Consider the following 17,504-nt stretch of genomic DNA (forward strand, 5'->3'; position numbering starts at 1 on the left):
ACAAACTCACTCTGCTATTGTCATTATTGCTTACAGCTTGAAAGAAGCCATTTGTATTATTAAAATGTTTTTAAAAATGGCAATGAAATGCAGATTGTATTTAAGGGTGCATTTCTCCTCAGCTGTGTGTTCACTTAGTGGGTTAAGAGTGACTGTAATAAGAAAGGAGAAAATGTGTCATTAAAAGCATTTTGAGACAAGAGTCAAATGGACCCCAGACCTGATACTTTGATAGGAACATAACTTGACCTGGGTGAAAATATATTTGAATATCCATTCAAATATCAATCATATTTTGTTTAACTTGTTGTAACATTTTCCATTACAAGTCAAACCAGTCAGAGCCTCTACCCCTTTACTTCAGTACGGCACACCAGCAGGTTTCAGTGACATTATAAGTAACAGGCACCTGTCTCCCATGAGCTTATTGGACATGGCTGCTGAGGTGACATATTGACAGAGGTGATTGCACAGACAGGGTCCGCTTTTGTAGTTTTGCTGCGGCGCTGCTGTCAAAATGTCAGAACCAGACCAAATCTAGTGTTGGTTTTAAAAACCAACACACATCTTGATTCTGTCCTTGGATACATGCAATTCATGTATTTCTATCATGTGGCTTTTTGTTGAGTCCTTTTAAAATCTGTTGAGTTTCACTGAAAATACTCCACAGTCCTTGTTGTAGTTCAGAAAATTGGCTGCATGGCAGATCTTCATCAAACTAAACGTACATTATAACTAATAAAAATTTGACTTGTTCTCTTTAAAAATTTCCAATTTATTGTAGTATTAACTGACAACTTGAATTTCAAAATCCCACTTTTTTTTTTTCTTAGGTGCCTCTAAAGCCACGATTCCACCAAGTAGATCAGTTCGGTTTATCTTAGTATGGCACATAATTTGTGGCATTTTCATTGACTAATCCTGAGACAAAGCCCCAAATTGCCAAGGTGTACCGTCCCACTTACTGGTACGGTACCCTTCTGTTGGGTTGCCAGACTAAACCGATCTGATCTCCAGAAGGTGCAGCCACAGTACTGCAGTCCGTTGATTGGTCAAGAGAATTATCACTCACCATGCAACAGCGGCTGCTTTATATTTCCTGGCGGCACACAGTCTTCTCTGAAACAAAGCTTGATTGCGCTTTGTAACAAAGAGCCACATGGAAATCACAAAGAGAAGACAAATTGCTGAATGTCTTCCATTGTTGCTCCTTGTTTACTGTGCCGTGTTTGTCTTCTTTATTGATATATTAACAGGGTACACCTTGGCCCGCTGCTATGGCGTCACACTGTTTTGTAACTGACGCAGCTATCGGCATCCAGATTTTATGCAACCTCCCAAGAGGGGGCACGGTTGGCTGTGGGGACATTAACAGGATCAGGCTTCACAGATGCAACCTGTACTGCACTGTACTGATTCATACTGGACTGCTTGGTGGAAACAGGGCTAAATACACCTTTGTGCTTCGCATAGTGGACACTTTTAATAGCTCTCAGGCGCTGATGTCACTGGTGCTTTCAGTTAGTCAATAGATCTGATTAAAACATGACAAGTTTATTTGTACATATAATAAAACATAAATAAGGGTATACTTGTGAAGATTTTTTTATGTTTACCTTATAACTGTGACAACCGCTGACAAGTTAAGCTGAAGGTCTTAAGTTAGTATAGTCACTCTTTCAGCTTTCAGTTTCAATTCAGAGTTTAAAGAGCAATAACTCGTCTGAATGAATGAAGCTAAACCCTGCCTCCACTGCTAAGATGGGTGTACGTCTTTATGAAGACAGGTTGTAAAGGGTTTGGTAATAAAAGCAGTTTTTGGCTGTAGTAGTGTCGTAAAAAAAGCCCTGCCTTTATAGTGTGTTTATAAACCTTTTACTCCCTAGTTGATTTGAAAAATTCATCGTCTATCAGTAAGGAACAAGTGCAACAACGAAATGCTGATCATGTCAGGAGACTTCCCCAAAAAATAGCAAATTATCAACATCAGACCTATGTTGTTCCTCTTGACCTGACCCAAAGCCTTTATACAAAAAGTGTGCTTTAGTTGATTCTGTGTAGTCTGTGCCTTGTTCAGGGAAAGGTTTCATGAACGCTCACCTCAAACATGTTAAGCAAATGTTTCACCCACGTCTGCTGCATGATGGTGTCCATCCTAACTCATCATACCATTTTTTTCCATACCTTCCCCATTTCTCTCCATCATCTTCGACATCTACCTCCTCCATTACCCTCTCCTCTTGGGTCTGGAACGGGTCAACTACCCGCGATGTGGTTTTGCCCTCTGTGGTAGGTACTTTCACTCCCCAACGGACACGAAAGAGCTGCTGTACGACCCAGCATCTGTGATGAACGGCGACACGCTCAAGTTCTGCCTGAAGGAGGCCTGGTGCAAGCTGTCCTTCTTCGTCCTCTCCTTCTTCTACTATCTCTACTGGTGAGCACATTGTGACAGGCAGTGTGGGGAGATAATTGGATTACATGTAAAGAGATTACATTAATCTGATTACAGCTGCCAGAGTGAAAAAATGAAACAGAATTTAAGCCTCTTTAAATAAAAAAACTTTGACCTAGACTAATTTAGGAATGGAAGTTGAGAAAACACACACTCACATATGTTTGTTTCAAACCATACTCCCATCTCATGGTTACATAACTTGGTTTGATTTCACAGATCTGGTGAAGCACAGTGCAAATCACTGAATAAAGTAACCATCTCTCTGGCTATCACATGCAAACTCTTCACATAGAGCAGATCTGTTAGGTTAGCTAGGTTTACGTCTACCACTAATGCATGTGATGTCAAGAGAAGTTGATTCTTTACTTCATTGACAAGCACCAGCAGAGTGCTCAGCGCCAGGATATCAGTGATACACACTGACGTTTAAAGTCTTTGTTCAATGCTTGAAGTATCACCTTGTTTTTAATATTGTCCAATATCTGATGCTGTTTCCTGATGATAATGTGATCAATGCTGCTCTCCATGTCTAACAATGACTCCGGATCCCTGTCCCATGTGTCATGTGGGTGCTGCAGTGTGTGGAACCTGGATATATCCCTCTAATAGTCTTATCAATGGAAACACTTAAAGGTACAATCCTTATTTTATTTCTACATGTCATGCTATGTAAAGGAATTGTGCGTTAACACTATCATCGAATTTGAACCTACCACTTCTCCATATGGCCAACACAGATTTCATTAAACTATCTTGATCTGGATTTTTTCATGAGCTAAACCTGCCGTTAATGTGGCATGAATGACTGTTGGCAATATGGACCAAAGTTTTCAAAATGAGCACAAAACTTCTCTGAAGCCATGCAAGTCAAAGTTTTAGCACAACCAAAAAGGATTGCAACTTTAACATGGAGTTGTTCTTATATGTGTGTGATAATGCTGTGATTTAACATTTAACGTGTGTTGCAGGTCCCCTCTTTGAAGAGAAACATGTGCTGTTGTGTCTTTTAGGGCAGGTGGTGCTCTGTTAATATGTTAATCACAGCATTACCACACAGGTAGAAAAGCAACATCATGAGCAATGAGGGAATGCTCCCTCTGCGATGACACAGTATTTCAGAAGTGTGTCAACTTGTTCAGTTTTGAGAAAAGAAGCTTCATTTTAGACTTCTTCAAACTGACACAAGCATGGGTGCTGCTTCAATATCACTCAAATTTTACCTTAAATATTAAGAACACTGTTGAGATGTCTTTTGCATTTTCTGCACATAACCCTATCTCTTTTTTTCCCAAGGTTAGCATAAGCAGGTCCAGCATTTCTGCAATTCAAGTTGAAAAGACACTAGTTGTATTCTTTAATACATCCTCTGATATTTAGAAGAAACAGATGATTAGGAGAAAGAGTTTGTGTTGTTTCCCCTCCTGGCATGGTAGAATGGTTGAAATCAAAAAAGGGAGAAAATGTTTTTTTTCTGTCTCTTATTTATTTCATTCATTTCATGCCTGAGTCTGTAGCAGTTAGCACAGAGGGTCACATTTCTCCAATACACAAAGTAAAATGAAGTTGGCTCTGCTCTGGTTCATTAAAGGCTCTGTGAGGTTTTGGTGTTGATTGCAGTGACACCTGTGGCCAGCATCGGTAGTGTTTTTCGGGATAGTGTCACAGGCTGTTTTCCAAACAGCCTACTACACTACTATTTTGGCCAACATTCAGTATGTAGTAGGCAGTATGTGAAAACTTGCAAAATCATAGTAAGGTAGCTCTGTTGTTTGAAACATAACAACAATCAAACTGGGAGTAGCCAGAAGGTGAGCAGACTATTGCCCCATTTCCGCCAAGCAGTCTGGTATGGATCAGTCCAGTTAGGTGCAGGTTTGATCGGAAATGTCTGATCCTGTTTGCGCTTCCACAGCCAACTGTGCCCCCTCTTGGTAGACGGCGTGTAAGCCTGACGTCAATTGCTGCCTCAGTTGTATAATAGTATGACGTCATAGCAGCGTGACATAGTGTACCCCTACTAATAAATCCAATGAAGAAGAAAAACGGGACACAGTAAACAAAGAGCAACGATGGAAGACATTCAGCCTTTATCTTCTTTGTGATTGGTGTGTGGATCCTTGTTAAAAAGCACAATCAAGCCTTGTTTTAGAGAAGACTGTGTGCCGCAAGGAGAAATACAGCAGACACTTTCACGCAGTACGTGATGATTCTTTCAACCAATCAATGGACTACAGTGTTGCAGCTCCACCTTAAAATATGTTCAATACAGAGACAAACCAAAATGAACTGCTTGGTGGAAACGGTGCTTATCTGTTTAGTGTTCTTCACCCTGGTGCTCTGAGACGTGTCCTTAACTTGTAACATTAGTAAAGCCTGGTTATGTCCTACCAGAGCTCATCTACCAACTCCAACCTCACCAAGAAGAGCTAACATAACCTCACTCTTCATTTTATTGATAGACTCTCAAGTTTGAACAGACCACTGCAGAATAACTGCTGACTGTGGGTTGGAATCAACATTATCACAAACAGATTAGCCAGTATTTTAGCCTGTGCTCTGTCACTCTCCTGTTTAGCTTTCTTCTGCTCTGATGTCCTTTTTCTATCAGTTCAGCTTCGTTGTCCATCATTACTGCAAAAGAAATCCAATAAATTGTTACTTCTCCCTTTTGGTACTGATAATCTCAATTCAAATTGTGGATAATAAACTGACAAATATTTAAAGTGAGACTATTTCAAGATCTCGTATGAACTCCTCACAGGGCCTTTAAGTGCTGAGCAGCACACGCAAGGTGGCGTGTTTGGTCATGTTCTGGACACAGGATGTCTGTGGTTGTATACTGAGGATGCATCTTAAACTTATTCCATCTTGCTTCTCCATCTCACTCCATCCTGTCCTGCTCTGGCTCATGCTGGATTAACCTGCTGTTTTAGAGACCAGGGACAGCAGCAGCAGCATTATCAAGGTACTCCTCTAACTCAGGGCGATGGTCAACTCACTTCCGTTTCCATCAGTTCCTCAGATCAGATCCTCAATTGCCTTTCCATTTGGGATTCTTTATTCTGTAATGGAGGTGGTTTACGACAAGGCGTAGCTCCAACTGGTAATGAACAGTGAGCTACATTCAGTGACCTTTACGGTAAACGTAGGTCACATGATAGAGGCACTGAAATGGTAGAACTGGAAGTGAATTGGTCTGAAACCTGCTCCTTCAGGCTTGTTACTGTTTCCTCGCCTTGTGACACTTAACCCTCTTTCTCCTGCTGCCAAAACCAAACACACCCTGCACCACATGACTGCACCTGTGACCTAAAGATCCTTCACACCCTCACAATACATGTTACCTCATACACACACACACACAGGCACAGAATGTGTGCCTTTAATTAAAAGTGTGCATGCTCTTACAGACCCGTACAGCCTAACATGTGCTCTCCCCTCCACAGCAGGGAGGAGGGTGATTGAAAACCCTATTTGGTTGCTCAGTGGAGTTTATCTGAGAGATAATAAGCTGGAATTACTCTATAACTCTTGATTTTGTCCACCAGGGCACAGCTGAAGGGCAGAAGCACAGGTTACAAGGGCAGCTTTTCAAACACCTATTTTTCATATTTTACGTTAATCCTTTAGTGGTCCCATGACAGGGGCGTTTTTGTAATCAACAAATCATTTCTGCCATAATTAAAAGACGATAACTCTGCAAACAGAGCTTAATTTGTCACAGTATAACACCGAGAGAGAAACTCCATGCTAGTTGGCTTGTGTCGACTCAGTTTTCATTCTGCCATAGCCCAAGGTGAGCTCTGTGCTGTCTGGCCCTCCTCAACTGTAGCTCCTCTGGCTCTGGATGGTAATGATGCCCTGCCTGCCAAATGAAGTCTTCCTCAGAGTGTGATCTTAGACCTTAACCCTTCAACCTCTTGCCTCTCTTCTCCTCCTCCTTTTTTTCTTCTCCTGAACTTGTTTTGTCACACAGACGTTTTTTTCCCTGCAACAAGAAGACTTTTCCTTTGCAAGATGAGCAGGTTTATTGTCTCATTTTTCCACTTTCTCAATGTTGGTCCTCAGCATGTTGATGGATGCTGCTACCTGTGTGCTATCCTGTTTTAAACTTACTTTCCCATCATTACTTCTTCTCTTCTTCATGGCCATAGAAACCTGGCTTCTCTGTTTGCTTACTCCCACACACACACAGGCCACATGAGGTTAACCTTGGCTCATTACCTGCACAGATGTTAGAGCCTAATGGAGTGTGAAATAAGCGACATCTGTCATGAGACCAGGATGTTTTATGTTTCTCCTGTTTTTAAAAACAGAAATCAGCCCTGTAAAAATTCACACCATAAATCACCCATCAATACAATTTGTACTCTATCGTTATACTTCAATATGAAAACATCAATTGTTATGAATATTGTGTTTTGCACTGGAAGAGCTACTTTTCCATGTGCTATTATAAAGTCAGGATTCATGATGCAATGTTCACTGAAGCAGAAGAAAATGTGTTCATTCATTGTTTTCACTGAAATCACAATGTCCAAAGAAGTGTCTGACAATAAACGAGATAAGAGAGGAGGAAAGAGGCAGCTTGTGATTTGGCTGCGAGAGAACAGTATCAGAACAGTGAGACAACAAGCTGCCAAGCTCAAGTTACCCTTTTCATGATGACCATGTTAATCCAGTGGCTAAATAAAAGAACAAACAGCGCCAGCGGCACAGGATTATAATCAGCTAGAGCTAATTAGCATTAATTGGGCATAACCGCGTAGAACAGACTGAAATTTAAAGCTCCAGTGAGGAGTTTTAGCTGCTTATGAAACCAACTGAAATGAATCCTGATGCCTCGGTATGACCTACATAAGCTAAACAGACGACAAGCAACATGATTTATTTTTATTTTCTCTGTGTTTTAGTTCTTAATAAACGCTGCCACAGGGTAGGTGTCAAATAAACAACCTGACAACGGTGCACTGCTGAGCCAGCTTTATGATAGCAGTGTGAGACGGCGAGTGACGGTTTGCTCCATAAAAAAACAGAGGCTAGTACGTACATCAAGCCATAAGTGACAAAAACAGACTGTTTATAGTAAATAAATTTAATGGAGGTAGACCCAACCATTACAGGCGCTAACAGCAGGATTACTGCATGTGTTAGGCTGTTTTAAATCTGGATGAGTACTGAGTATTGATGGTTCCTGTTAGGAATTGATCAGAAATGGTTTAGCCTTTGTGATTAACAGTTCCCTTGTTGATTTTTTACAGAATCCACAAGACAAGAGAGGAGAATCAAGATCACTTTAAGAAAAGGGATGCTAAAAACAATTTGTGCAATGCTGTAATATTTTTATTTATTTATTTAACCTTTATTTAACCAGGTAAAAGACCCATTGAGGTCAAGAACTCTTTTACAAGGGCGACCTGTCCAAGAGAGGCAGTAACACATGTCACAGTAGACAAAACAGACAGAGTACAGCCACAGAGATTAGAATACAAACAATAAAATGCAGGAGTTATTATAAGAAAACAATTTAAGAACACAGGCACTGTTGAATGGATTCATGTTGTCGGTTTCTCAGGGTAGAGTGAAAAACTTCCATAGAAACAAGTTCAGCCAGTTTCAGTTTAGATTGGAGGGCATTCCAAGTAGAAGGAGCAATGAAAAGCTTTTTTTCCTGTTTAAGTTCGTACACGTGGAACAGAAAGATACAAGATGTCATTTGACCGTAAAGCATAATGGCTTTCATTTCTCCCAAGAAAAGTACTTAAATAGCAAGGACCCAGGCCAAGAAGAGCTTTATACACCAAAGTCATCCAGTGGGTGTATCGCCATATATCCAGAGAGGGCATGCCAGCTTTAGAATACAGTTCACAGTGATGGGTGAAGCGACTACAACCCGTGACAAACCTCAGAGCACAGTGGTAGACAGGACTGAAGTCAGGTGGTTGAAGCAGACATATACACAACATCACCATAATCAAGAACAGGCAAAAAAGTAGCAGACACCAAAAGCTTCCTAGCTCTGAGAGAGAAACACAACTTGTTCCTATAGAAGAAACTGAGCTTCGCCCTTTGTTTAGAAAGTAGATTTTTCATATGCACTTTGAAAGAAAGGTCCCCATCAACAGTTAATCCAAAGGTACTTATAGCTGGTAACCAGCTCTAGGGTTTTACCTTGGAAAGCTATAATTGAGGGGATTTCCTCCAGAGGAACAGATGCCTTTGAAAAAAGCATTATTTAAGATTTATCAGCATTTAAAACCATTTTTAAAATTTTCAGACGAATCTGCACTACATCAAAAGCAGTTTACAAGAATTCAAATGCCTGCGCAACTGAATGTGAACAGCAGTAAATTACAGAGTCGTCAGCATAAAGATGATGTGACGCATTTGGCAAGTTTGCACACAAATCATTGATATAAATTGTAAACAGAATGGGTCCTAAGACTGAGCCTTGTGGGACGCCTTTTGTGACCTCAAGAAAGGAAGAACTAACTCCAGCCATCTGAACACACTGTAACCTATTTACTAAATAGTCGGCAAACCAAGCGACTGCTTGTTTAGAAATTCCAATCTTGAAGAGAATTTTTAAAAGTAGATTGTGGTCAACAGTGTCAAACGCCTTTGATAGGTCAAGAAACAGTGCAACACAAAACCTTTTGAGTCCAAGGCCTCAAACACGTCATTAAGAACTTTAAGGGCAGCAGTAGTGGTGCTATGCTGTTTCCTAAAACCAGACTGAAGAGGGTTTAGAATGATGTTTGATTCTAAGAATTCCTTCAGTTCAATATCATTCAATGGTGGCTACACCACTGCCATGTTCAAACATTTGTTGACATGCAGCATAAACACCAAAGGTGTCATGTCATATTTATTTACTTTTAAGCCCAGTAAAATGTTCTTGACACAGAAAACCTGTAAAGCTACTTTCTGTACAGAAAATTCAGCAAAAGAATTGAGAAGGGAATTGATAAAAATTGGGCTCAACATACAGAATTGATAATGGCATTGGTATCACCAAAATCTTATCAATACCCATCTCTAGTTTTAAAGATAGGAGACATACTCATGTGTTAAAATTTAACATGAAAGATGACGAACATTTGGGAAATTCTTTGTGAACGTTGAAATTAACAGCAAATTTAGATTTAGGAGGAATTATATATATTTTTTACAGTCATGGTGCAGCTAGTTAACTGGCCAGCTTTTAGCAGTTGAGCATTTGGTTCACACTATAGCCGAATGGGCTGTTTCATAAAGGTGTGACGCGACTTATGGTCCTGTTTGTGTAATTACTGGATGTGCATGCAGGCCAGGATGATGATTTTAATCTGGAAATATCATTGTTACAAACCAGAAAAGAGAGATTAAACTTGATGCTTTTGTCCACACAGGATGTCTAAACTGTTACATCACATTTCTTTATGGGACCTTTAAGCAGCTGTTAGTGATGGTGGACCAAAGTGATGGCCATGCCAAACAGCTTCTTCTGCTGGTGCTGTTGACTTTGTTGGATGACAAAGCATCTTCCTCACTGGAGGAACAAGCCTGTTACCATTTGAAGCAATCTCAGAGCAGAAAGAAATCAAGATGAGATTCTGCAACCAGTGGCAAGCCAGAACCAAACCCCATCCTTCAAGATGACAAAGCACGCCCCCCACAGAGCAAGGTTTCCAGAATTTGGGAGTGGGGAGGAAGAAGCGACCTGCCAGCAGTCCAGACTTCAACCCCATTTTTACACTTGTTCAATCAGCTGTTTGACCAACACAACCCCTTAACCTGACTTGTGTCTGATGCTGGTTGACGTGTGTGACCTCAGTCAATGGCGGAATAAGCTGTTTGGCATTGGCAGAGAAGATATGGCACAACCCTCTTCCTTCCTTCCACAAAAGGAAGGAAGGAATGAAGGCAGGAAGGAAGAAACAACAAAAAAAAAATGTTATCTTATCAAGTTTTTTGTCTTATTTCAATAGAAAATGTCTTTAACGACTTACTATAAGCCACATTAACCTGACCAGTCCAGAAAAAATGTCCTCTCTGAAGTTATTAAAGATGAAAATGGGGTCTGAATTGCTTGTCACAAGTTAAAAAAAAATCTGCCAACGGAATAAAAGAAAAGTTATTTGTATCAAGACATTATTGTAGTTTCAAGCAAATTTTCTAGCAAGTTTGTCTTGTTCCGTCAGGGATGAAACAAGATATTTTTTCTGGGTTGGCAAGTTAAATGTGGCTTTTATTGTGCATATCAAGACATGTTTTACTTAAAGTAAGACAAAAACACTTGATAAGATTTCAGTCACTCAGCTCTGCTGCTCATCCAACAAATGTATGTTCCCAACAGATGTGGCTCAATTGAAAAGAGAAGTTAACAGGATTCCCAGCAGCATTTTGAAGAGCATGTGTTGACCTCTGCTGTTTATGGAGCTTAATTGTAACTTGACATGTTTATGATGCAATTCAGGTCTTATGGCTGGTAATAACTGAGAACACCACCTAATCTGATCAAATATACACAGTTTATGAATTACAGCACATCCTATCCAGGTATTTCCTATTCATGGTCAAACGTTTTGTTAAGCTTGTGATGATTAAAGCTGATTCAGAAAGAGAACTACCAATAAAAAGCATGGATGAGGTGATAGTTGTTAATAGCAAGCCAAACAAGCAGCAGCACTGGATATGTTGAACGATACTTCCTCTGAGCTGCAGCATCTCATGCAGCGAGTCATATTTAAGCTTACATAATGTTTAGTTAATGTCTCATTAGGCTGTGAGAGTGAAGGTGCTGTAATTTAAAGAGCTACAAGTCCGTCGACTAATGATGAAGCCAGTTCCCAGAAGGTTTAATGAGAGGAGGTCAGGTCTCAGAGGAGGAAGCAGCCTTTCACTTTTGATCTGTCCGCCCCTCCCCTAACCCTCCCTACCTCTCTCCTCCTCTTTCTTCCTCTGCTTTGCTTTCTCTCTGCATCATATTTCCTCCCCGTCCAACGCTTTTCCTGAGTCAACCAAATGAACTCCCGGTCCTCTCACCAGCAGAGTTTAACAGAGGTGTTGGGAGCTCAGAGATGCTCGGGGGGGTGATCACGATTTTTTGGAAGTGCTTGTAACTGTCAGCGAGCTGCTGATCTGTTCCTGTCAAGTCACAGCTCAGTGAGAAGTGTTGAGTCCCCAATCTGTGGTTCTGGCTGGTCCTGTCTAATGCAAACACTCATCCATGTCTTCTTTTCAGGGGAAAACCACACGTCCCTGTGTCAAGGATCTATAGGTGTTGTGATCATGACTTTATAAAGGAAATGGATTTTATGGTGTTTCCTACTTTGTGCTGCAGAGACTTGTGCTTTGATGCTTTGCTCATTGCATTAACATGATGCTTTCATTGGCTTCTGCTTTTTCTTTTGCATTCGGGAGTTCTTCTTCCTGTCTTTTTTTATATCATAATCTAAAAGCACTAACATGCCAGGAAGGATGTAATTTTTTTGTTGTTGTTGTTGGAGTTCAGTGTTAAAAAATGAAGTAAAAAATGAATAAATATATAAATAATTATATATACACACACAAAAAAAAAAAAAAAAAAAAAAAAAGTGGGGACAAAAGAAAAGAATTAAGTCCAGCGGAAATCTTGTTACCAACATGTTCAAATAAAAAAGTTTCACAAGACAGGAGTTTTCAAAATTTGCAAACTGGATGGATAGATGGATGGATAGCAGCATAAAGAGGTTAGAAAAAGGTGGTCAGGATGGAGAAGGGGGGAAGGAAGGAAGAAAGGAAGGAAGGAGGAAAGAAAGGAAGGAAGGAAGAAACAAAGAGGGGTGGGTGAAAGGATGGATGGATGGATGGATGAAAGCATAAATAGGATGGACAGAAGAGGGTCAGGAGGGAGAGGGAAGGAAGGAAGGAAAGGAGAAAGGGCAGAAGAAGGGAAGGCAGGAATGAGGGAAGGAAAGAAGAATGGGAGAGAAGACAGAAGGGAGAAAGAAATAAAAAGGAGTGTGTGAAAGGATGGATGAAAGGATGGATGGATGGATGGATGGATGGATGGATGGATGGATGGATGGATGGATGGAAGTATAAAGAGGATGGAAGAAGGGGATGGTGAGGGAGAAGGAAGGATGGAAGGGAGGAAGGAAGAAAATGAATAGGTGTGGGTGAAAGGATGGGTGGATGGATGGATGGATTGATGGATGGATGGATATACGCATAAAGAGGATGGAAGGAAGGAGGTCAGGAAGGAGAAGGAAGGAAGGAGGAAGAAAGAAAGAGGGATGGGTGAGAGGATAAAAGAGGGATGGATGGGTGGACGGATGGATGGATGGATGGGAGAAGGGAAGACTGGAGGGAGCAAAGGAGGGTGGGTGAAAGATTACTGGAAGGAAGGAAGGAAGGAAGTGGATGTATAGATAGATGAAAGTTTGGTGAAATGATGTAGAAATGAAAGCGTGGAAGGAAGGAAGGAAGGAAGGAAGGAAGAAGGGACAGAGGGAAGGAAGGGGGGAAGGACAGAGGGAAGGAAGAAAGGGGGGAAGGAAAGGAAGGTTGATGGATGGATGAATGAATCTGGTTGATGAGTAGATGGATGGATGGATGGATGTACAGATGGGTCAGATGTATGTGTGTGTGTGTGTGTCTGTGTGTGTGTCTGTGTCTGTGTCTGTGTCTGTGTCTGTGAGGACAGACAGCATTAGTGGGTTGCAGTGAGTGCATTAGTTGTACATATAAACATTCAGCCTGATATCTGACTAATTTTAACAGTTCATTTTGATAATTAAATTATATATCAGCCAACAGTGAAATGACAAAAACTCTTCCTTCATTGTGATCATATTTAGAGTGAGTCTTTAAATAATGACAGGAAGAAAATATGTGGACCTTTTGCAAACATTTGCCACTAAAGAAAGAGCCCCGTCACTAAGACTTTCTTTAGAATAAACATCATCACACAGTGTGACGCAGATCATGACAGAAAGCTTCAGAGAGACTTAAAAAAAACAGCAGCTGGTCTTCTGTCAGCAGCGAACATTAATAAGTCCACCTCTAAAGTTTCCTCTTTCAAGTGCACGAACAAACACACCCATAAAATCTGGAGTCAGCTACGAGAGCAGTGTATGGATATGTCATTTGTGCAACATTTCAAACACACACACACACACACACACACACACACACACACACACACACACACACACACACACACACACACACACACACACACGCGCGCGCACACACACACTGTTCAAATGTTTTACTTTCTTTTTCAAGAACGTGTCTCACTCTCATTTCCTATTTCTTCCTCTTGTTGTGTTGCAGTATGATCTACTCCTTGGTTACCTCATATGACTGATTCATCAGCAGCTGGAGAAAACATTAAACGTTTGGACACACAGACTGCCATTGTTTTGGTACAGAAACAGGACATTCAGAGTAGAAAGGAGAAAGAGAAACTTCTTTTGCTCTGAAGTCAAAGAACTGAAGGGGGTCGTATCTGCCTTTCTATTTCCATTTAATCTCTGACTGTATATAAAGACTTGTTTACAGTTCGATGGTCAAAGAGAGACCCGAGTTTATCACTGCCTGGCCAATGTTTGTACCACACACACACGTATACCCACACACATGCAAACACACACATACTACACATCAACAGCCTCCTCTGGGTGTCGCACTGACCACTCAGTGCCAGCACCCGTAGCCCAGAGGACGAAGAGCACAGTAGCGTTTGCACAGTTTGTCTCAGGCACAGCGTGGTGAAGCACTGTCCAGCCCAGCACAGCTCACCAACCCTCAGTCATTCCTCCTCGACGTCTCACCACCCGTAGCTTCACTGGTGAGCCACAAACGAGCGACAGTTGGACACATGATCAAGAGGACAGACGGATCTCAGTGTACAGACGAGCAGGAACTCTGAGAGAGGCTCCAGAGCAGCTCGCTACCAAACTTCTCCAACGGTCGGGGCGCACAGTCCGTTAGCCTGTGGGTTTTTCTTTCTCAAATTAAGTGAATGGCTTTTGTGACATGTGCATTTCAGTGTATTCTTTGACAAAAGACATTTATAATAATTTATGATCTACAGCAAAAGGTACTCTATACAGCAAATGCCTCCTTAGTGTTGTCCTAGTGTTGTACTGTTGTGGGAAACTTTTCTAAACTCAGACTAAAAACTGACACCTGTCAAAGCTTTTTTTAGTAGAGGAGCACACATTATTTGCACAAATCAGTGTATTTGATCTTGCACAATATTTGCAATATTTGGCTTTGTATAGTAGAGATCATTTATGATAGTTTAGGTGAAGGTCTTCCAGCAAAGTGAGAACTCTCTGGCCCTGTTTGAAGACAGGGGGTGCAATGTCAAACTTCTCTGACTTCAATTTACACCATGGTCCAAAATGTCGTCTTCTCAGTACAATGAATAGATTTATTTATGTCTGTTTGTGGGAAACTGCTGGCTTGCCTCCATGTTTAGTTTGAAACAAGATTATATTTTATAACCACAATGTAGTCAAATGAGAATTAAACAAGACGATAAAGGTGCCTAGAATAAATCTGTCTTTATCTTTGATTTGAGTAAAACACCTGTAGCAGATAAGGCAAAAACTTTACTCATAAATAAGAAAATGTTTCAGTGTTTTGTCCGTAAAATGATTCCCAGAGAGAGTTGTTTCTTGGTCAGAGGATGGCAGCTGGTATAGTGGATGTGTTGCTCAGAGAAACTTCAGCAGGGCAGGTGTTTGAACCTGCATCTTCCATGTGTAGCACAGTTTTCTGACCATCAGGCCGTTCTTTGAGTCTTTACCGTTGTCTCCACACAATGAGCCCTATTCATGAGTTATCACCAGGGGAGCAGAGAGGACTGCCCAGCTCTTCTTGTTTTTCTCTTATTCGAGCATTTTCTATCCTTTCTGTGTATGTGACCAAACAAGTTCAATTTAGATATTGTTTATGAAATAAAGTATTTTAAAATCAAAGCCTGCTGTTTCCATTTTTAACATCAACATTTAAAGGGAAATAGACTTGCTCTTTTACACTTCACAGCAAATTCACCAGTTACACAACATTCATGTGCTGAAAACAAACAAAAACCAAAACAAGCCAAGTATTAAGAACTTCCCTTCATACACATTCACACTGCTTGATACATCATTACAAGCAATTTGGGGCTCAGTTTGCTAAAATTCAATCCAGCATGAGCAATTCTGCATTGAGCAAAAACTGTACAGAGTCGCTAGGACAACAGACTTGTGCATCAACGGGGCGGTACACCTGTTCAAGGATAAACCAGGTCCCACAGTCCTTCTGACTTTTTTTATTTTAAAGTGATACTCCGGGATGGAACAAGTTGGGTCCTATCACAAGGTTTAGGGCAGAAATTACCCCTACAGCAGTGATTTTGTGCAGCAGAGGCCCAGAGCCCACGCACCAAACACCCCCTCCCTGCTCCTCTGCAGGTTTCCTCTGCACTCAGACGGGGCCGTATTTTACTTGACCAAAAACACGAATAAACGGACTCCCACCGAAAAAATCTGATATCAGTCTCTATTCACGCTTTATTTAGAGAATTTTCAGCGCGTTACTTTCACACAAAAACACCGCTAAATAAGGCTCTAGTTCTCATTGTGTCGTAAAAACGGCGCTACCTCTGCTGCAGAGCCACAGCTGGTTCTGGCGTGCCAGATATAAACAAACGCAGGTAGTCTGCCAGGACGAAGAGACAGAATCAAATGATCAGCTCATTATCAAGCTCTGCTCGAGCCTGATAACGAGCCATTCATTTGAATCAGGTGTGCTGGAGTGGGGTAACATCTAAAACACGCAGGGCAGGGGGGCACCAGGACCAGATTTGAGAAACACTGGGCTATGCTAATGCTAGTTGAGCTAACAGCTATCTCAAATGCTAAAGCTCATTGGGCTAACAGTTACCAGGGCCCTAGCATTACCCAGTGAACCAGGCAAATATAAAAACAAGCGGGTTAGACCCTGCACAGTGAGTACATGACCAGAAGCACCACTCAGACATTTAATTTGTGGATGTATTTTAACTGCCGCGGTGCCCAGCATAGCTCTCTCGGTAGCCTCAGTCAGCTGCACCGACCCCCATTAATAAACTCTACACCGCTGATCGTGTTATTAGCTGTGTTTAATATACTACTGAAAAGGCTTTGAAAATTTGCAGACAAATAGTGGCGGTATTTGGCGGAAATGTGCTGGAAGCCGGTCACAATTAGATGTAGAAGAAGAAGAGGTCGACATCATGTCATCATTCCTGGTAAGTACGGTGCTCGGCAATATGCGATTTGAGACAGCACTACACCCTCAAAATTTGCGCACTAAGCCAGTTTGTGGACCTCTGAAGTCAAGTGTTGCCACACAAGCGATAATCCTGCCAGATACCAATACTCTTTGATTAATTAATAATGAGGAAATATCAATACCCATGCAGCATTTTAAAACACTAACCTGTAAGAAGATGGTGGAACAACATTCATATGACTATCTGTGGGACTGTAATCTAAGCGAGTGTGTGTGAGACTGCAGGTGAGCAAGTGTGTGTCCGAACCGTGGCAGACAGGCACTGACAGATTGGTGACAGCCTGTCTTCCCAGGATGCATCTGGGTCCAGTCCATGGAACTGCCACATATTTCATCATAATTAAACCAGGCACACTCTGCTGACCCCGTGGCCCCTCAATGTGTGTGTGTGTGCGTGTGTGTGTGCGTGTGTGTGTGTGTGTGTGTGTGTTTGTGTGTGCAGACTGGCAGTGATGTTCTTGGATTAGTCCCCCTCCCTTCACCTTCCTCTGTTTTTGTTCTCTTCCACCAAATCCCCAGCAGCATCCAGCTCTCCTCTTAAAGCTGTGAAATGACATTGAGCTCTTGTCCTGCGGCTCCGGCACACTGTGCTCAGCTGTCTGGTACCCGAGGTTTGTCTAAAAAACTCTGTTCCTTCAACTTTTCACAGCAAGGGAGCTCATTTAAATCTCGCTCTGCATGAGGCTAAAGCTTCCTGATGCATATTGGTATTTTTTTATATTAGAGGCCCAGCAAAAATTGGCTCTGT

General features: G+C 41.4%; 1 protein-coding gene across 3 annotated transcripts in view; it reads left to right on the forward strand.

Moving 5' to 3' along the window:
• Positions 1-15,414, forward strand: part of cnih3 (cornichon family AMPA receptor auxiliary protein 3) — a 94,730-nt gene extending 79,316 nt beyond the window's left edge. The window contains exons 5-7 of one of the 3 annotated variants that reach the window (XM_074684753.1): positions 2,290-2,437; positions 3,037-3,091; positions 13,760-15,414. In XM_074684753.1, coding sequence (XP_074540854.1) covers positions 2,290-2,437; positions 3,037-3,064 — 176 coding nt within the window. In that variant the 3' untranslated portion in view covers positions 3,065-3,091; positions 13,760-15,414. The remainder of the gene's footprint in view (positions 1-2,289; positions 2,438-3,036; positions 3,092-13,759) is intronic. The other 2 variants (XM_074684754.1, XM_074684752.1) reach the window with 2 other exon arrangements.
• The last annotated feature ends 2,090 nt before the right edge of the window (positions 15,415-17,504 follow it).

The sequence above is a fragment of the Halichoeres trimaculatus genome, unplaced genomic scaffold (genome assembly GCF_033239565.1).
Source record: "Halichoeres trimaculatus isolate MK-OKI-2021-1 unplaced genomic scaffold, fHalTri1.1 fHalTri1_scaffold_13, whole genome shotgun sequence".
NCBI lineage: Eukaryota > Metazoa > Chordata > Actinopteri > Labriformes > Labridae > Halichoeres > Halichoeres trimaculatus.